The sequence below is a fragment of the Pundamilia nyererei genome, unplaced genomic scaffold, assembly GCF_000239375.1.
Source record: "Pundamilia nyererei isolate P.nyererei 1_Seehausen unplaced genomic scaffold, PunNye1.0 scaffold00124, whole genome shotgun sequence".
Taxonomy (NCBI): Eukaryota; Metazoa; Chordata; class Actinopteri; order Cichliformes; family Cichlidae; genus Pundamilia; species Pundamilia nyererei.
The window spans coordinates 1,866,956-1,887,861 of NW_005187525.1; the positions used below are offsets into that span (position 1 = coordinate 1,866,956).

At 38.3% G+C, this 20,906-nt stretch overlaps 1 protein-coding gene across 4 annotated transcripts in view; it reads right to left on the reverse strand.

The window, feature by feature from the left end:
• The window catches only part of ano1a (anoctamin 1, calcium activated chloride channel a), a 62,231-nt gene that overhangs the window by 5,110 nt on the left and 36,215 nt on the right, over positions 1-20,906 (reverse strand). For 3 of the 4 annotated variants that reach the window (XM_005742882.2, XM_005742883.1, XM_005742880.2), the window contains exons 6-23: positions 18,147-18,201; positions 17,835-17,886; positions 17,045-17,100; positions 16,402-16,443; positions 14,550-14,614; positions 14,171-14,305; positions 13,425-13,585; positions 12,705-12,790; positions 12,054-12,065; positions 9,092-9,163; positions 8,200-8,274; positions 4,954-5,155; positions 3,557-3,668; positions 3,275-3,332; positions 2,903-3,003; positions 2,081-2,223; positions 1,500-1,652; positions 462-514 (exon numbers count right to left, since the gene is read on the reverse strand). In XM_005742882.2, the coding sequence (XP_005742939.1) occupies positions 462-514; positions 1,500-1,652; positions 2,081-2,223; positions 2,903-3,003; positions 3,275-3,332; positions 3,557-3,668; positions 4,954-5,155; positions 8,200-8,274; positions 9,092-9,163; positions 12,054-12,065; positions 12,705-12,790; positions 13,425-13,585; positions 14,171-14,305; positions 14,550-14,614; positions 16,402-16,443; positions 17,045-17,100; positions 17,835-17,886; positions 18,147-18,201 (1,633 nt within the window). The remainder of the gene's footprint in view (positions 1-461; positions 515-1,499; positions 1,653-2,080; positions 2,224-2,902; positions 3,004-3,274; positions 3,333-3,556; positions 3,669-4,953; positions 5,156-8,199; positions 8,275-9,091; positions 9,164-12,053; positions 12,066-12,704; positions 12,791-13,424; positions 13,586-14,170; positions 14,306-14,549; positions 14,615-16,401; positions 16,444-17,044; positions 17,101-17,834; positions 17,887-18,146; positions 18,202-20,906) is intronic. The other variant, XM_005742881.2, reaches the window with a different exon arrangement.

A 20,906-nucleotide genomic window follows, 5' to 3' on the forward strand; every position in this document is an offset into this window, starting at 1 on the left:
TGTCACTCTTAGTCCGACTGGGGAGGGGACAAAAGAAAACTAGAGGCTGACATTGTTTTGGCAAAGTTAGACAGCGATTCAATATTAATATTAGAGTCTTCTGATTGCTGTAACTGGGTTTTCATGACATTACTCAATTCACAAGCATATGATGTGCTTTAAATTAAAATGAAATTTGGCCTCACCAAACCAGGCAGGTTTAATTCTGCCAGTGGTATTTATAGCTACTTATAAAAAGCTGATCCCTTCCTTGTCTGCTGTGTAAAGTGTTGTAGCCGGTGTTCACTGAATGTGTAGTAGACTTACCACTATCAAAGTCCTCGGGGTTTTGCATGAGCCCAGATTTACCAAGACAATGTACTAGTGTAGTCCTAACTGAGTGAAAATCGTTTTCCAGGACAGCCTTGGCATTGTTTTGATATTGGCATTGTATAACCATACAGATTGCTGATAAGACTTACGTTGACAATGACTGCTACCTTGCTGAGGCCCCTCAAGAGGTTGTACCAGATCCCTGCAGAAAGACAGAAGAGCCGTTATTCATGAGAAAACAGCAGCTCCGACATGCACACGACTAGAGTTTGCACAGGGTGATTTAGTACAACTGCAACTCACTGGTGCTGAGTGTTCTCTGCATATTGGAAATGCCACTGCAGACGGGTTCTGAGATTAAGCTACTTAATCGAGTCACTTAACTTCTCTACGTGAAGAAAACCAGCTTTCAGAGATTTCAGTCTTGCAACATATAACTCTACACAATGTTAGCTTCATAATAGGTTTGCTGTAGTGTAATTCAGCTGTAAGCAGAGTCTTTTTCCTTACAGCAGCCTACTAGAATGTAGCAGTCCTTATTTTTATGTGTTCTGCCTAGTGTGAGAGACTAGGAACTATGAGTCATAAATTTAATTTGAAATCAATTGAAATGTATTTTATTCATATAGCCTCAAACCAAGAGGACAGTCACCTTGAGGCTTTTCATATTGTAAGCTATAGACCTTACAATAACAGAGAGGAAACCTCAACAATGAGATGATCCCCTTTGAGTGCACAACAATGGGAAGGGAAACTCCCTTTAACAGGAAGAAACCACTGACAGAAACAAGTTCATGGGATGGGGGCCACCTCCAAAGACAGATGGGTGAGGATACATGTATTTAGTTTCAGTTTGTCGGGACACTGTACTGCAAATTCACCTCTTTTTTCACCCAAATGAAAGAAATGCTGTTGAGGACATCTTAGGGCATATTTTCTTGAAGTCTGAATAACAGAGTGCTAATTTAGTTCATTGATTAAACTGACTAAAGGCTGCAAAAGAAAAATACACAAACGAGCACTATTAGCAATTGCAATGTGCTACTTTTGTGTGCTGTTTTCAGTCTGTGTGGATTTTTTGTACTGGGTTTATATTTTTGTAACATTAGTAAAACACATTTCTTAACAGCAGATGTTACTGCAATTTTAAGAGGGTTTAATCTCATATAGAGATAAAAGAAACAAACCAATGTCTTTGGCTTTAGCTGCAATAGGCCTGCGAAGCTCGGTAACAAACTTCTTAGCATCCAGACGAATTTCAATTATGTTATTCAGAAGAGCAAAGAGCGGCGCCAGAGGGAAGGAGGCCACGAACAGAGTCACCATCCCAAACTGGATTACTAAAGGAAAGGGAAAAAACAGAGAAATAGAACAGCATTTAGCAATGACTCATCCTCGATTGGGTGAAAGAAAATTAATACAGAAAACTATTTTTAACATCTATAAATAAGCATGAAAAAAAAAATTCCTTCAGAATTTCTTTAAAAATGAAAAGAAAGCCAATTTTGACAGTGGACAGTTGTGAAAACCTATTTCTGTTTAAGCATGCCATGTTTAAAGTCACGAGATTCTGGCTGCCTCCTAATGTTAAAATTATTACTGAGTTTCTTGTAACTGTAGTTTGATCTTAATCAGGTATGTCAGAAACAAACTTTATTTGCTCTGCGCGTCTTTGTCCACCACTACTCTTTAAATGCATTTAGTGCAAACCAGGTAATTTATTTATTTGCTAACAACATGATTAACAAAAGTGATGAAACTTATTTACTCATTTCCATGTACTCCGGATTGAGGCCAACAAATGGACCCAGGAGCTGGTCCTTCTCATAGCGTTTCAGAGTTTTATGCGGCACTGGCTCCTGAATGGAAACCATTTCTGACTTCCTCCTGCGGAGCATTTTTTTCAGCTTCCTGCAAATCCCAACAATCCATTAAGAAATTACACAATGAGATTTGTAAAAGCATCACTCAGTTTCTAAAGTGTCATTGTGCAAATGCATGCGCATCTTTGAGTTTTGTTGTTGTTGTAGATTTCTCCTTAACTTAATGGATTATGTATCCCAAAATTTGGGAGATTATTAACCACATTTGGACAAATACAGGAACTCTAGTATGAATACTACGACTACGATAAGTGGTAAATTCTTCAAAGTCTTGAGTTCTTAATTGTTAGGGATGATAATTTGGATGTCTAACACTGCTGGAAGAGCCAAACATGTGGCATAAACCTCAGTCACAGTGTATGTGCACAGAGAGGCTGAGCAGACTACAGGCTTACAGTTCAGCAAGGTGCTGTCTGGTTTCCAGGGAAATGTAGATGAAAACTAGACGAGCAGTATTCTCAGACATACACATAACTGAGTGGGTGTGCATTATGTGATCTGTGACTTACTGAACCCACACAGTGGGATCTGTGCACACCACTGTTGCTTGTGAAGCTTGCACACAAGAATTTCCCTCATGTGTGCTGTACCAGTGTATCAGCACATGTAACGTGTCAGTAAAACTGATTTGATTTGATGCCAATCCCTCATTCAATCTGTGTTCAAGTGTGTTTTTGAGCTTGCTGCAGTCTCTGTTTTGCACTCACGGTAAGCCAATCTCAAACAAGTTGTTCTGGATGAGCTGTTTGCCTAGCATAGTGATGCACAACTGAATGCACAGCTCCATGAGGCAACCTGCATGGGCACACTGTAGGAGAGACAGTGAACAAATGTAGAAACAGACAATAGTGAAACATTCGAAACAGACCATTTGAGAAAAGAAATGTAAAATTTTACTTACTATTAGTTACTAGGATTTTTTCCCCTTAATCTTTATATGAGAATGTTAAACTAAAAATAAAGGTGACTGTGTGCTCTTAGTCATAAAGCACCATCTAATCTAGCTGTTAATTGTTATCTGAAGACAACTGGCTCCATTCCCTCCCTCTCTTCTCTTGAGCATATTTAAAGTGGATTACCTCTTCCATCCTGTAAGACCCAACAACATACAAGTAGTTTCCAGGCCTCCCAACAAGCCTATAAAAACAAGACCACAGTCACATAGTCTGACAAAGAAAGCATTGACTTTACAGAATCATCATGTTTCCTTCTTCCAGCAAAACATCTGCAGACAACAGTGAGTTGGATAAAGCTGTGTGTGCATTGTCAGTAACATATTATAGTGCTTGATTTCCCTACAGTCCAGTTTAGTTTGACTAAAATGATCTGAAACTAAATTATGTGAGAAACTGTTGTTTTACCTGCCCCTGAAAAAGGCCAAGTAGACAATGGGTGTGAAGGCATTGACGAACTTCAAGATAAAAGTCTTAAAGATGAGGCGTTCCTCAAAGCTCTTGTCCGTCTTTGGAACCTCTGAAAAAGCGCACAGTCGATGTAGTGTTAGACTCTCCTAAGATGCCATTCTTGTCCTATGTCGGGGACATTAGTCTGAGATTGCTACGTCAAGCACCATTTATGCAATCTATAGGACTAATGCTGTACTGTCGATGAGACATCCTCGGCTTTCTATGGTTTCCACATTTGTGGGGGCTGTTGCAGCCCCAAGCAAATTTAAAGATGTCTAAACAAACAATGAGAAGGTGGAATGACATCTGCACTAATGCAGCTGTTGTTCTAGACTGTTGAGCTGAAGATATTCTAGCGCTCACGTTTGGCCACAAGCTCAAGGTAATGTCTGAAAGAAAGATATCATGGACACGAGAAGCTACAACGTTTCGCCTCATTAAGGTGGCACTCAGGCTTAGAGAACTTTTAAGGCAGCTCAGAGTAATTGTTGCATGTCCATAATGGCTAGATTTGGGCACGGGCAAGCTTACCATGCACACCAAACTAAGAGAAGACCCATAATTCTCTTTATTATCTCTCATGTGGTCTGGAAGGGGATTGGTATTTCTGCCCAGGATTAATGAAAACACTGCTGGAGAAAAGGGTACCAGGAACACCCTCCTGCCACCACAACCTACGTCAGATAATCAAATTAAAAAGGACTGATAAAAAGAAAGGCTTTGTGTCATGGCTCTTGCTCATTTTGACCCAGCATTTCCTGTTTCTTATATTTTGGTGTTTTTTCTGTATTAGGATTTATGTTGTGATTCTTTAGTTGTGCTGTTTTGATTATTATTGTTCTAGATTTAGTTCAGTGTCACGTCTGCGTCTTTGTTATTTGTTTCCTGTTTTACTTTGAAGGTCCATGTCTTATGTCAGTGTATTCGGTTTTACTTCCCCCTGTCTCGTTAGGCCTAATTTCTCCCAGCTGTGTCTCCTGTTTCCCATTCCCTGATTATCCCTCTGTGTACATAAGCCCTGTGTTTCTCTTTGCTCTCTGTCACGTCGTTAATGTTGCTACCCTCTGTGTGCTGTGTGTTTTGGCTTGTACTCCGGTTTAGTGGCTCAGTTCCTATGTGCAGAGTTTTGTTTTGTTTCAGTTTTATTCATGAGGAGTTTTTCCAGCAACAGATGCTGCGTTTTGAGTTAAGTCCTGTCTTTGAGAGTGCTGCGATTGGGTCCTTTCCTGCACACAGCCTATTATGACACTTTGTGTTCTAAAGTCCTTTTGTGTGGCATACAAATATTACTACAAACAGTAGGAAGAAAATAATATTTGGTAAGAACATCAATCCAACAAAATGTGCCTCACCCAGTCTAGTGAGCCAGCGGGCAATGGCTCCATAGATTTCATCCAAGATGATGATGATGATGAGGTTGATGATGGCAGCAGTGGTTTTGACTGTGGCTCGGATATTATACCGAACTACAGGGTGGCTGCTCATGTGCAGCGCTGCCCTAATGCTAATCCGGTACAGGATGACTCCAAAGACTATAACAAACGTCACAATTATCTAAAATACAAGAGAGGCAGAATTAATAAGTGTGTTGGTTAAATGCGTCCACACGGAAAAAGCTTGGTTTTCAGCTACTGAACCTGCGGCACACAGTGAACACCGTGAGACCAAAACAAACCCAACTTCCCAGAGAATGATCTTCGCTCTGTGTTCTAGGGGATCAAGTCCCTTTCCAAGGACCCTTACATCAAAAACTCTCTAGTGACAACTTAATGGACAGGCCTTTTTGAGAGCCCTTTTCTAGTCTTACAGCCCTCTCAAGCTCTGCCTCCTGACATCTGACCCACATTAAACTCATGGACTGAACACACACACAGCCACCTATAACTGAACACACACAAAATAGACAAAAACAAACAAATGGACAACTGTACCCTCATACACACAATAACAACATGGACTGAACCACCACTCACAACCACCAGCACTTTATATACCTCTGTGGAAATTATCCACATATTTCTTAACTGCACTACTGTAAATGCTGTATAGACAATCATTCTGTTTATAACTTGCATAGTTCATATTTCTGTATAGTTTCATATTTATATCCTGTTCATAGCCTGTACATATAGTTATAGCATATTCATAACATACCTTAATACCGTGTACATTGTAACATACCTATAATAGACCCATTCTGTAATATATCTATATTATGTCTAAAACACTTTCTGGATGGATGCAAACTGTTTTTCGTTGCCTTGTACTTGTGACATGTGCAATAACAATAAAGTTGAATTCTATTCTATTCTAAGCACATAGTGGATTATTCTGCATGCTTTATCTAACACATATTGAGGGGCAAATTAAAATCACCAGTTAACCTAACCACCATATTGAAGCATTTAGATTGGTCTTGATGAAATTTCAGTAGCAGCTTATGTTCAGTATTTTGATTCCAGTTTTTTGTAGAAGACACATTTATTTAGGGCGATCATGGCTCAAGAGTTGGGTGTTTGTCTTGTAATCAGAAGGTCATTGTGTCCTTGGGCAAGACACTTCACCTGCCGCCTACTGGTGGTGGCCAGAGGGGCCGATGGCGCGATATGGCAGCCTGGCTTCTGTCAGTCTGCCCCAGGGCAGCTGTGGCTACAACTGTAGCTGCCTCCACCAGTGTGTGAATGTGAGAGTGAATGAATAGTGGAATTGTTAAGCGCTTTGAGGGTCTCGAAAAGCGCTATATAAATGCAATGAATTATTATTATTAAATACCCACATCTTCATACAACAGCATATTCAATCGCAGCCTTCATTTCATTCCACATAATCACATAATAAATACCCTATAAAGTGCTTTGCAAAGGTAATGTACGCTCCATAGCCAAGTTGTTTGATGACCTTGTAATTCTAAGGACCTTGTTATGGGAATGTACTTGCATTTGTTAAGTGGTATAAAAAAACAACTTTTAAGACACTGGCATGAGGAGGAGTTCATATTGTCTTTAGGGATTAATGACTGAAAGTGGTGCTAAAGGTAAAATGTCTACAATTTCTTTGAGATTGGCAAAAGAGAATGCTAACACACTACTAGACAGAGCAGGTCATCTACTAATCACAAGGTTGGTGGTTAGATCCCTGGCTGCTCCAGTCTGCATGCCATGCTGTATAAAGTGCTATATAAAAATCACGCCATTAACCATGTAAGTAGTGTATAACTTCATGCATTTTACAATAATAACATTTTAAGTTTCCGTAGTTCAGTAGTATAATCCCCTCAGCTCTTTTCACCTACTAGGACCACTGTCAGTGGATCCTCACCAGTCAGTGAGGGTGGGAAACATGTAAGACTGGGCTCTCGACACGTTCCATGCACTTAATAACAGAATAATGACCAATAACTGTTTTTGTTCACTGTCAATCTGATTGCAAAACAATAAGCATTTCCCTGTATGTCATACTGTGTATGATTGTGTATGTGACAAATAAAACTTTCAAACTGAAAGTACGCGTTTCAGGTCATGTTTTGAGTGGCTTAACCTTGCCTAAGGTCCAGGTATTTTAAAGGACAGGAAACACTTTTGAAAGTTATGTTTGAACAGTGAAATGTATTTAAAAAAAAGTTAGACTTGGCTCTATTGTTATAAGGTCACATCAGCCAGGACATTTTTATGGTATTCATTTTTCTTGTAAGTTGGTAGGGTAGAACAGCATTTATCACATTTACGTTGATAAAATGAGGGCTTAATAAAACATCCATCAAGCATACAAACACTGACTATTAAAGATGTAAAGGCATGAACAATGAATCGCCTCCATAATATAGTTCCTGCCCAGAAACTACTGCATATTTATGATGTGAGATGAGGAAATACTTGTTTTTCTGCTAAATTACAGTTTTCACAGTTGTTTTCTGTAAAAACTGACTTGTCACTGTCATGTAATTAATATATTCTTAGTGCTTATTTTCTTATTATATTGTTTTTATGCACTTTAATAATGAAGGTTTGTAAAGCAAGGCCACTTTTGATTAACCAAGTGCTTAGCCAGACTGAAAAACAGGTAGTCTAGGGTAGAGCTGCAGAGGTATATGAATACATGAAACCAGACAGAAAAGCGGAACTAGTACATACAAGGACCAAAATAACACCTATATGAGACACATGTTTAGCTGCTAATGTCAGAGATTCTGCAGCTGGCTTTGGGCTGTGCAGGGTTCTCTCTTCTGATGATTGAATAAAGAATTATAAATGTTTTGACCACTGAGTCGGGTTTTCTCTGTTCTATCATGGGGACCAAAGAAGCAGGTTTAATATCACCCATGTATTGAAGTGTGCCTATCTTCAAGTATTTGTAGGCAAATATAAATACATTGTCAATACTTCAATTAATAAGAGCCTGAATTCATGTTGTGATTAAGCACATTATTGTCGTCCAAATCCTAAAACTTATGCAGTAACATTATATTCTCGCCTTTCTCATTTACAAAAACCTTTCAACGTAGTATTGCCAGAAACAGAAATAATATGGGACAATGACATCATCACTCATGCTTCAGAAAAACATGTTGGTGAACACAGTGGGAGACTACTGGTACTCACCATAAAACCCATCATGACCACAGTAGTCAGGTAAGCAGGCAGCCTATCTGTACATGTCAGCTTCACCTTTTCATCCTACACACACACACACACACACACACACACACACACACACACACACACACACACACACACACACAATGAAGGGCATTAAGACCTGATGCAGATGTTCTGTTAGTATGTGCAATTCCCCTTCCACTGCCTTATTTCTGTCTTTCAGTAGCAGCCCTTTATACACTGGTCATGGAGTTGCACAAAGCACATATAACAAGCATAGACACAAATCAGTGGCTCCAGTGGAGCAGAGTTAATTCTGCCCTCAGCTGTAGTGTCACATTTGAGTGACTTAAAATTGGGTCAAGATGCTGAGATGACTCCATGTTTATAGGATGAAAAAGGTGTGTCCTTGATATAACACAAGGATTTTTGGGGGGGCTCAGGATATCTTACACTCTGAGCCTTATCTTTATTCAAAAGCAACATCATTAACAACCAATTAGATTAAATCAGGCTGTACTCAGAAAACCAGTTAAACCAAGCAAGTTATCACTATGTAGTGACCTCTGTGGCTTGCAGGTCATTACATAGCAGAACACAACATATTACATAGTGATTTACATTAAACCCACATTAACCATTTCGCACACAGTGCTTTATCATATGTGCTTATATCTACATCCAATGGCAATTTAGAATAACCAGTTAACCTAACATGCATCAATTTGAACTTTGGGAAAAGGTGACGTGACAGCAACCACTGAACCAACACTATTTTAAATCAGCAACTGTCTATGTAAATAAAATAGGATTGTGATATATCCAATATCCATATTTTCATAAAGCACTGGAAACATGAAAAGATTTTGTCAGAAAAAAATTGACTTAATTTTACCATCAAGTCCGAATGTTCCAGTTTCACTTTCTTTTGCATGACCCGGAACTCGTACTCAGCTCGATTGTGGTCCTGGAAGAGAACATTTGCTTGTTACTTTTATTGATGGTGCTTTTTGTTGATTAGTACTAAATGTGCAAGACGTTAAACTTGCAAGAGAAGATCCCATTTGGAATTCAGAATGGAGACAGGAATAAGTTAAACAGCCTTGTGGCAAAAAGTTTTGCAAAATAAGCACTTGGTGTTTAGGTTTCTGTACAACTCTGCACAAGAAAAGGAAGATATGTATCAACTCACCATGAAAGAAATACACCAGCTACACCAGTAGTTTATCCTATTTTGGCATTTACAGAATTTTAAGGTGGAAAGCATCAAGCCATCATATTTCTAGCTCATTTAGAAATTTACTGCCTTTATTAAAAAGGCAGTATTTTGGGGATTTCTTATATTTCTGGGACCCCCCCCCCCAAAAAAAACAAAAATCCCCAAAGAAACGAACAAACAAGTATTACATAAAGTTTAAAACAATGATGATTAATGGTGCATATAATTTTTCCTTTAGGATTAATACCGTTATTTTTCTTTTCTGTATTCTTAAACATTATATTGGTTCCCAATTTTCATTCTTTCCTTCCAAATTTTAACACTTAACCATTTAATTTACAAATGAAATTAAATGGTTGTGTAATAGTGACGTGTGTAGCTGATGGTGAAATGTTCCTTTAATCACCATTAAAGGAACATTTATACATGTTTATATCTTAAGGAATGTGATATGCAGCCAGAATTGAATGGATGTGTACCCAGCGGAGGAGGAGCTGTGCGTAAAGAGAAACTGCATCACTAGAAAACAAAGCTGACGGTTAGACAGTGGCCTAAAGGTACATGTGTCAGACTAGTGTACAGACACACAGGCTCAGTGAAACACACATGAGCAAGCTTCCAAATAGGAAAAATGACAATGTTGTCCAGTACAGCTGAGTAAGCAGAAGAACTGGTCTGTGCTGAACAAGGCTATTTTTCATGTGGACCGATCAAGTAGAAATAGCTTGAACTTTTTCAAGTAACCATTTTTTATACCATCTCATCTAGATGTTTAACAAGACATTAATTCAGAACCTGCTTTACATTATCACAGTGTCGATTTCAACACTGACGTATGAACTACAGAAAGTAGACGACATGAAGAATGTATTTGCTTCCATATTTCCACTGAGATTTTTTATTTGATCCATTTTGGGGAAAATACATGTATTTGACATAAGATTATTCTACCAGCCTACATGTCCACTGAGGTACCACCGGAGCTAAAAGTGATCTAAAAGAGTTCATAAGTCTGTATTATGTGGACCTACCTAAGCCTGTGCTTTAACTGAACTCCATAACCTGCAGACCTGGATCAGTAGGACCAACATATTTGCCACTTACACAGATGATGCCATTTGCATTGCAACGTTCCTGAACCTTGCACGACCTATCCTATTCAATTCAATTCAATTCAATTTTATTTATATAGCGCCAAATCACAACATAAGTCGCCTCAAGGCGCTTCATAAAATCCTACAAGTCAATCCTCCTCAGCATGTTTCACAAGGTCATGCTGAACCCCCACCATTTACTCTGCATCTGCCTTACTGTACGTAGACATTTCTGCCCTAATAATTCTGTTTCAGTAGCTAACTCAGTTTTTTATGCAAGCCATCACAACCTTCAGCTGTATTTATCACCGATTCTAGTTTTTCTACTAGGTTTTGTTTTTTCTTTGTTTTGTTGACTTAATGAGGTCCCAAAGATGTATTTTATTCACAACATTGATTTTTCTTCATCACTGAGTCCTGCCAAAGGATGGGATACCACATCCCGCTGACAAAGAGAGGCCATCCTAACTACTCATGCCTAGCAACTCAAATATGGGGGTGGGATGGCTATCGTTTGTAATAACAACCACACATAATTACCTTTGCTCTCTTTCTTCTTTTTCTAGCTTTACTGCTCGTTTTAATCACCGTGTTCGAGACATTTAATCTTGAAAAGTCAGTCAAAAGCCAACTACACTGGACCTTGTGCTGGGCTACAGCAGCTCATGAATAACACTGAATTACTTTACCTTAATTCATCTGATTACAAGCTTTTTATGTTTCATAGCTTGGCTCCATTTCCTTCTCAGAGACTTCTACCTGCATTTGCTCTCTCTGAACTCAAAGGTCAGCTAGCAGCTTCTCTAGAACATTCTTAGTTGCTCCTTCATCTAAGGCGTGTCTCAGTCAATGAATTGTTAAACCATTTTAAATACACATCAAACATGGGGCCAAAATATCCTGCCTGTATTGAATCCTCATTGCATTTGAGATTTTTATTTCAAGAAGATTAAAAGTCAAGAATTGGTAGCACTTGCTATTACAGCTCGGTAATAAAGGGGTAATAGTAGGTAACAAGAGTAATAATATGGTAATTTCTAACTCGTTACTATGCAATTACTAAAGTAATAACCACTTAATATGCAGGTAATATAATGGTAGCAACAGTAGTTGCAGTTGAGTATTATTACCATGAAATTACCGTAATAGGATAATAAGAGCGCCAAAACTGGGGGTAATAATATGGAAATACAGCTCCGTAATAACACTGTAATAGCAGGGTGACAAGGAAGAAACAAGAATGTTATACTGTGGTCATTTCTAAGTTATTCCCACTAAAAATAAAAAAATGGATAAAAAAAGATAAAAGTCAGACAACTTCAGAGCTGTGAGTCCTAGAAATGCCAAGACTGCTGTATTGATCAACTAATTAACTAGACCACATCTTCAGAACAAACCTCAAAAGATAGTCAAGCCAGATGTACAACACAACTGAACCACAGAGACAAAGTCAGGTAAAAAGACCACATGGAGACTGTTAGACACCTTAAAAGAGAAGAAAAGTCAGAACAGATCTGTAACAGTTAGTGAAAAAGAAGTCAAACCTTGTGTTCCCCCTGTGAAGTAAACCAAACACATAAGAACATAAAAGCGATATCAGTTTACGTGTCAAGTTAAAAACATTTCATGTTTTTTAAGAGTAATATAATGATGATATGATATTGTATTGAATTGTACTGTGTACATTATGATTTAAAAGACATTCACTCCTAAAGGTTTGTGTGGGAACCTTATCTTATCTCAACCATTATGTTACTTATTACTGTAGGAATGTGTTTTTAAGATAGCTGCATAGAAGATTCCTGTATCCTTCATATCCATATTTGTCTCTGTTTGAAGAAGAGTGTTGTTAAACCTTAACATCTGCTTTCATGTTTGACCAAAGCACTTTGTAAAACGAGCAAAGATCAACTGGAACATATGGCACCGCAACAACAAACTTCAAGTTTCTATTTCATTTGTGTTTCTAGCATCTTGCATCACACGTTTATACTACAAACTGTGCAGGTTTTGTAGTTATTGTGGTCCTAAAAATATAATTAGCACATTAACATTAAAAAGATGGACAGTAATATTTGCACAGAAAAAGAACTTGTGCAAAAAGTGCAAACTTATTATTCATTATCACTATTTACTAATTAACACTAGGTAACAATTATGCTCTGTGCATTAAAACACACGTGGGGTTATCTCACCTCCTCCTCCTCTCCAAACCCTGTGAGGTCCCAGACATAGTTGAGTCTCATCTGCCGCCTCTTCCAGTGCTCCATAAAGAGAACAGCTACATAATAAGACACACAAACTCAACGCATGCTCGGACACCCGCTGCAACATGTTTCTTGCTATTTTCCGTATATATAAATGGCAACCATAGAGAGTATGAACATTTTATGCTTTTATTGTACCTGTTCATATAAAGGTTATGCAAGTTTTGTTACATAATGTACATAATCAACAGCAAGCAGTGCCTTTATTTAAAAAGTACGGATTTATAAAACTATTTGGAAATCATGTACATTTTACAATCCTCCAAATGCTTTTTGTTAATTCATATAAGGGGTTCATAATAAGATGTGCTGATGTTACATTGCTCACAGCTGATGACTCCACTTGTATGATTGCACCTTTCATATTTCTTAATATAAAATATGAAATATAAAGTCTGGCAGTATTTGGCACTAAAAATACACTGAAACAAAGGTGCTGGTTCCACAGAGCAAAGCTTTAAAATAATACAGTCTTCTGTTCCGAGCTCCTTAGACTACGATGACCTGGATGACTGAGAACCTTTACAGACAATGCAGTCTTGAATTTGGTACAGTTTTAGCGATGCTTTGCTGCACGAGCTTTATTTGTTGGTGGTCTGCATATTTTCTGGTTGTTGCCTATATATTTGGACAGCAATTTGTACTCACCCCATAGAGCCATGAAGACAGAGAAGAACACAGTGGCTGCATTGTCAAACAGATGGCTGGCTTGGGCTGTGCCACATGCTGTTACCAGCTTCCAGTAGCTGCAGGCTTGGTCGCATAGTGGACACATGGTAATATTGTTTCTGGGATCACAAATTTCCATGCTAACAAAAAAGAATAGATTTCAGATATGAATCAGTCTAAGCCAAAAGCCGGAGACACCTTCCCGTCTGTTACTGAGACCAACTTGCTATACTTCCTATGCACTCTTCATCCCACTCTCACTTCTTCCTTACTAATCCTCTCCACCTCCTGATTTACCAACAGTCCTCTAGTACTTCGTTCATCTTCTCAACACATTTCTGTCATTTCTTAGCACATTTCCATTTTTGTCAAACCTAAAATCTGTTGCACACCCTTTCTGGCTTGGTACAAGTCCTTTTCTCGTTTCTTAGCTTCTAGCTCCACATACAACTCACTCTAAGCCTTTTCCATTGCCACCTCTCTCTTTACTGTAGACCTACGCTTTCTTGTACTCCTGGCTACGTTCTTCTTGTTATTAAGACATGAAAATGAGAAATTTGTTCACTCCGTTTGTGATGCAAATGTCAACAGGTCAAAAAAAAAAAAAAAAAAAAAAATCACAAAAATGTAACCTACCTGCGGTGAGTTTTAGACAAAATTGGAATCATAGCAAGCTGACACTCGCAATAAAGGCAATAAAAAATAAATAAATATGTCCAGCGTACCTAGGTATGTTATCATCGACAGTAGCACAGCCATAGAGAAATACAATTACTCCAATGATGGCAGCAGGGATCAGCATCTGTGTGTAGACTCCCAACCAGGCAAAATACAGTCCAATCTTTTCCCCAAAATATTTCCTGGGTGAGAGGAGATACAGAGGTCACATCACTGTCAAATCCATCACTGCGAAATTAACTGTGATTTCTTAATAGTTGAGCTTAATTCCATGTAAATAGGTCATGTATGCCACTATTAAAGTCATAATTACAAGACCTATCTGATTAAAATTAATTTCCTCAATTTAAAGTCAGAAGACAAATAAATTGTGGTTCTGCAAACTGCATTTCCTGTCAGCAATTTCATGCCAGATATGGATCTCACCTGATAAGTCCAATGGGCTGGTACTTGTAGAAGACACTGTAGCTTGCCCACTGTTCGTACAGGAGCTGTGAACAGAAGCACGACTCAATAAATATATCACATGCTACAAATATATATATATTATTTATATATATATATTTTTTTCTTTTTTTAAAGAATTAGAGGCTATTTTTTTGCAGATTTATCAGTTTTTATCTATGAAGCGCCTTGAGGCCACTTTTGTTGTGATTTGGCGCTATATAAATAAAATTGAATGGAATCAGTTTTTATCAGTTTCACGTCATATGTCCTAATGCAATAACATTTATTGTGCCAAAAGAAATGTTTCCAGATTTTAATTTCATAATCATCCATCCATTCATTATTGGGGGTTCGGGGATCAGCAGTCTATTACATGGCTGACACAGAAACAGACAACCATTCACATATATAGTCATACCCACACCCAACTGCTATATGATGCAGTTATAAAGCAGTTGACTGCATTAGCTCTGCACATTCTCATTTCCTAATTCTAGCAGGGGGACAGCACATGACAGTTAGCCCAAAAAGTTGATTCTGTTCATCTGGACGTTTTCAGGGGGAGAAACGTTTCGTCACTCATCCAAGTGACTTCTTCAGCCTCAGCTGACTGCAGGTTTCCCCAACCTTATAAACAGTACATTTGCACAACGACTGAAACCAGCCCACTACATGAACAATGGCGGTGAGAGCAGTTTTTGATCACTAATATAACCAGAGGGAGTCTACACCAAGTCTGAAAGGTTTACCAAAGTTACATAAACAAGGTGCACCTTTAAGACCAACAGTCTGTATGATCCACTCTGTCACCTGTAACATCTCCAAGTTTCTGGCTTCAATCCTCAACCCGCTGGTGGGCAGCTCTGAGCACCACATCCACAACATTTCAGATTTTGAGAGATGTCATTATGGAGGCAGATGAAACAATGGTGTTGTATGATGTTACGTCTCTCTTACTTGTGTTCGAGTCACTGAAGCAGTCGACGTAGTGCGTAAGAGATTACAGGATGACCCCGCTCTCAGCACCGATCAAGTGTGTTTGAACGGTGTCTTCATTACACCTATTTCACATACAAGGGCCGGTGCTACAGACAGAAACGCAGGTGTGCCATGGGCTCCCAGTTTCACCCATCGTGGCCAACTTGTACATAGAAGAAGTAGAAAAGAGGGCCATGTTATCCTACCCAGGAACACGACCAAGTCACTGATTCAGGTATGTGGGTGACACCTACAGGCCAGTGGACACTCTTTCAATGATGAGGATGTAACATCCTGTACAGGGAGGAACGCTGGTTTGAGGGCGGAGTCAAGGAGGCCATTTATGTGAAAAGAGAGAGACCATCTCTGAATCGAGCAGGGGGTCTAATTGTCCATCTTTCACCATCTCACAGTGCTGTGATTGGAGCAATTCCCCAACTCTCTGTGAATGGGACTCATGGCCATCAGAGGAAGAGGAAACCTGCAGTCAGCTGAGACTGAAGAAGTCACCTGGATGAGTGACGACACGTTTCTCCCACTGAAAACGTCCAGATGAACAGAATCAACCTTTTGTGATTTCCTTACCTGGAAGATTGAGCTTGCATCCAGATACATGATAGTTAATTCAGTATCTGTAATGCTAAATGGACTCGTTATTAGTTATTACGTAGTGCTTTTCTACTTTACTTGAGCTTCCACGATAGCTTCCAAACTCCATTGTCAGTTAAAAACAGGGTGTAAGGTCACAGTTTTGTCATCAGTCAGTTTAGGTTGAATATAAGTGAGATTTTTTTTAATAGACTATGTTTTGGTGTAATACTGTTACAAAGAAGTATTTGTATTCTCTACTTACCTTCCTGTCATTAGGTTCTGCACTCACCCCTTCAATGTCTCCCTGTAACACACAGGTTTCATATTCAGTATTATACACATTTCCACTGTATAACAGCCTCCCTAGTTGACTTTAGGTTAACATTTAGAAAAGGAATATTGGTAAAAATAACAACAATACTACATTTTATTTACATTTTACAAGCAATTAAACAACAAAATCACAGCAGATATAAAATAAAACACTAGAAAGACACCATGGAAATAAAAGTCAATACACCATGAACTAAAAACACACACACAGCACTTTACACAACTTGTACATTCACGAGTCACACAGCAGACTGGGATCAAACCACCAACCTTTTGGTTATTAGGTGACCTGCTCTACCACCTGAGCTACAGCCGCCCCAATTACAGCATCACAATTAAAAAATATTACTGTGTTAAACTGAGCTACATAAAAATACATAAAATCACAGAGAGAGCTGAGAGTAAATGTAAACAATGTTTTGTTTTTTTTTTGTTTCTTTTTAAATAATAGTGTACAAGCAGCTTAGTAATTGTAGATTTTAGGAAACCCACTGAAATATAATCATTATCGTGGTGTATAAACATCAGCCTTCTCAGTCAAACATGGGAGAGTCCAAAAGTGTGATACTCACATCATGGAGAGGATAAGCAGATGTGTACACACCATTGGCTAGCAGACTGGTGAGCCCTGCATGAAGGCACATTTAACAGAATTATAATTCAGAAACACACACACACACACACACACACACACACCACACACACACACACACCACACACACACACACACACACACACACACACACCATGTTGTATAATTAAATGCAGAAAAGAGTGCATGATCAACCATTAGTTCGTTATCTGAAGCCCTTGATTTGCTTTTGAGTATAATGTCACAGTCGGCTCTGATCATCAACATATTCAGTAAATCGCTCATAAATAAAAGCTAGTGCAAAGCTGCTGTCCTACAGAGTTTCTGTATTTTGTACAGTTGTGCCACTTTTGCTGATAATAACAGTGCCGGTGGTCACAATTTTATTATCATTTGTTGTGCAAATCTGACCTTCCTCTGAGTTATGTGACCGTCAGCTACATTTTATATTCTTAATTTAATTTAATATTTTTCTTCAGGTGCTGTTAAAACCTAGAAGTGGACTTTAAAAATTGTTTCACTGTGTTAGGCTGTTTTTACGTGTTAGAATAAAGGAGTTTTTTCAGTAGAATTCTGTTTCTCACACAGTCAAAAAACCTCTGTGGGATTATTGATGTTCATCTAATATTTCAGCTATTGTACTGATATGGTTAAAATGGACATGATGGGGAATTCTATATGTGTCAAGACCACTCTCGGCCTAATCAAAGAGAGACTAGGATTAATTGCACATTGATTCATTCCTAGTATCAGAAAGGCAGATTTCTTACCCAAGGGATATTTGGGTTTGATGCATTTTGTCCTCTTCAGTACCTCATAGACCTGACCGTTAAACAACAAAAAAGAAAACTGTAGCAATAATGCAGTTTATCTCTTTGAGGATGAGGAGCTGAACATTTAACACAAAACAAAGCAGGGAACTCCGATTCATGAAGTGTTTTGGTTAAATTCCAGCCACTCTCTTGTTGTACAGAATTAGAACCTTATAATCATAAGCCAAACAATTATTTCTTTATTTTGACATGTATCAATATATACAGGGTTAACTCTTCAACCATCCATCTACTGAAACAAATACTTACTATGGAGCTCCGAGTCTTGCTGTCAAAGAACTTGTTCTTGTCAGAGAGATCAAATCTGATAAGAAAGAAAAAAGAAAACAACACAGATGAGTTACAGATGCAAAGAAACACTTGTGGCATGTTTGTGAAATGTGCTCTTTTTCACTATGTAGTCTATATAATAGATGCAGGAAAAGAAAAACATACAGAAAGTCTGAACTGAGTGAATCCGTTATAATTCCAATATCAGACAGGAATTCCACAAAGCTATTCCCCATGTTACCTCGATAACCCTCAACTTAAATAAAGCTTTTGGCTTTTTTTTCATTTATTAATTATTATTTATTAATCATTTCATTATGAACTGTTTCTTTTCAGATCAGGCACTCCCACCCATCTCATGTTCTTCTTTCCAGTTCTATGATGTTTATTAGCCTCTCGGTGATATTCTGTTGGTCATTTTGAATCATTCCAGTCAATCAGCAATTGTGTTTTTCATAGTAGTTGTTTGGCCTTGTTTATAAGTTCCATCAGCTCTGTCAGCCAGCATTAATATGTTACAGCTGCAGTTTTATTGGTTGAATGGTGTTCTTGTTTCATACCAAGAAACGTAACATTTCTTTGGAAATTACATCATTTAGTTCAAGACAACTGTGGAGATATGTAGGAATCAAAAGCATTTCTAATGAAGCCAGAAATGCTTTGTAAGATACATTTTGTAATCTAGAACTAGGAAGGTTGCTTAGGTTAGAGTGATTTCAGAGCCGAACATTAAGTAACAGGGAAAATGTGGAGGGATATCTCTTGCAAGCTGTTAGTCAGAGCTCCAAATATAGCTGCTCACTGCCCACTCTCTCCTCCATACATCCCAGCAGGATGACTGTAAGACATTAGTGTTCTCTTATTACTGCCTTTAAAAGCAAATTCACTTATAGAGAGAACATAAAGCCTGTGCAGCCTATATTTAGTCAAGTTATTCTAAATCTTTTATTCTGTGATTTCTCTTTCATTGTGCTGATAAAATAAATGTTTGCTCTAGACTAGCTTTATTTGATCACTATGCGAACCTGATCATGATGAAAGCTTCAGCTTTCCTGTTATAAAGTTGTAAAGTTGCCAGTTCCAACTTCAGTTCAGTTTAGAAAAACAATATGAAATATCAAAGTCTATCCTGTGAATGTATTTTTCTCTGATTCCAGATTTTCAGTTATCTTCTCTCTGGTTTTTAATTCTAAAACTGATAGTAATGTTCTTGTTTCCCTCGGAGAACACTCTGTCAGCTAACATTGCTCATTTATTCAACTATTTAATGTTTTTGAATGGATACATCGAGCTCCCTTTCTTTATTATCCACATTTTAAACGTGTTTAAAATTAACACACAACTGACATCAAACACAATTAGCATATTTTTAAATTAGTTTTTGGTCACTTGATAAATCTAAAACCTATATTTTCATTTTGTATCGCCTCTGTTTCAATGTACAGCAGGCACTGAAAATTGTTATTTAAGACTTGTTCAGAAACAGCCTTATAGCTTCTTATCTTACTGCTATTTGCTACTGAGTATAAAGTGGGTTTCTAGGCTCTTTCTAGAAAGCCACGAAGATACTTGAATGTATTCACTTGGGGCAGAAATTCATTCCCAACCTGGAGGTGGCACTGCAACCTTTTCCAACTGAGAACCATGGCCTCAGACTCAGAAGTTCCAATCCACATCTTAGTAGCTCTACTTTTGGCTGCAGAAACCCCAGAGTAACCTAAATGCTTCATAAAGCCGACAGAATCACACCAACTGGAAAAAGCTAGGATTAGATGCAGAGAAAATTGAATCCAACATCCTCAACCTCTTAGCTGTGCCTAGAAATTTGATCCATAAATTATGACTAAAACCGGTGACAAAGACTGGAGTCCAGTACACTCAGCGAAGTCTTAGTCTTTGCCAGCAGTACAAAACCAAGTTTCCACAATGGTTGTACAGGGTCCAAATAGCCAAAATCATTAAGCCCAGAACCCCATATTACCAAAGCTCCCTGTAGTGTACATCAAGGATGCCTTTGAATACATTCTTGAAGTGCAAAAAACAGATGAAGACTGGCTGGACAACCTTCCATGTATCCTTGAATAGCCTTGAGTGTCCCACTACTGGGACAAAAGCTACATTTTAACTTCTGAATTCAAGATTTGACTAATGGGGAGACGTTCTTCTCTAGTATCCTCAAATAGAGCTCCTCAGGGAATCTGAGAATTGTTAAAGCACACTATTTCTTCCCCCTTTTTTAATAGGTGGACCACCACAGCAATTCAGACAATAACTAGGATAACCCCCAACATTTAAAGCATGTTTTTAACCATCCCAGGGATCTCAGCTGACCCTGTGTTTCCAGACTACCTTCTCTACAGCAGACATGTCAGTACTGTTTAGGAAAACTCAAATTGCTGCTACTGCCTGAATGCATCCTAAGTTGAAGTCAATAGCAATCCAGTAAACAGTGGGTAGGGAAAATTTTCTGATGGTCTGCCCGAATGACTTTAAACCAAACAAAAGCCTTTCAGAAATCACCAAGGTTTTGTTTCAGTTGGTACCTAACAGGTGTATCCAGGATCCCAAAAGCCAACAAAGCTCAACAGGACTGCTTTCACCTGACAGCATTTTTTATCTCTGGTATCCACCATGTACAGTGGGACAAAAAAGTATTTAGTCAGCCACCGATTGTGCAAGTTCCCCCACCTAAAATGATGACAGAGGTCAGTAATTTGCACCAGAGGTACACTTCAACTG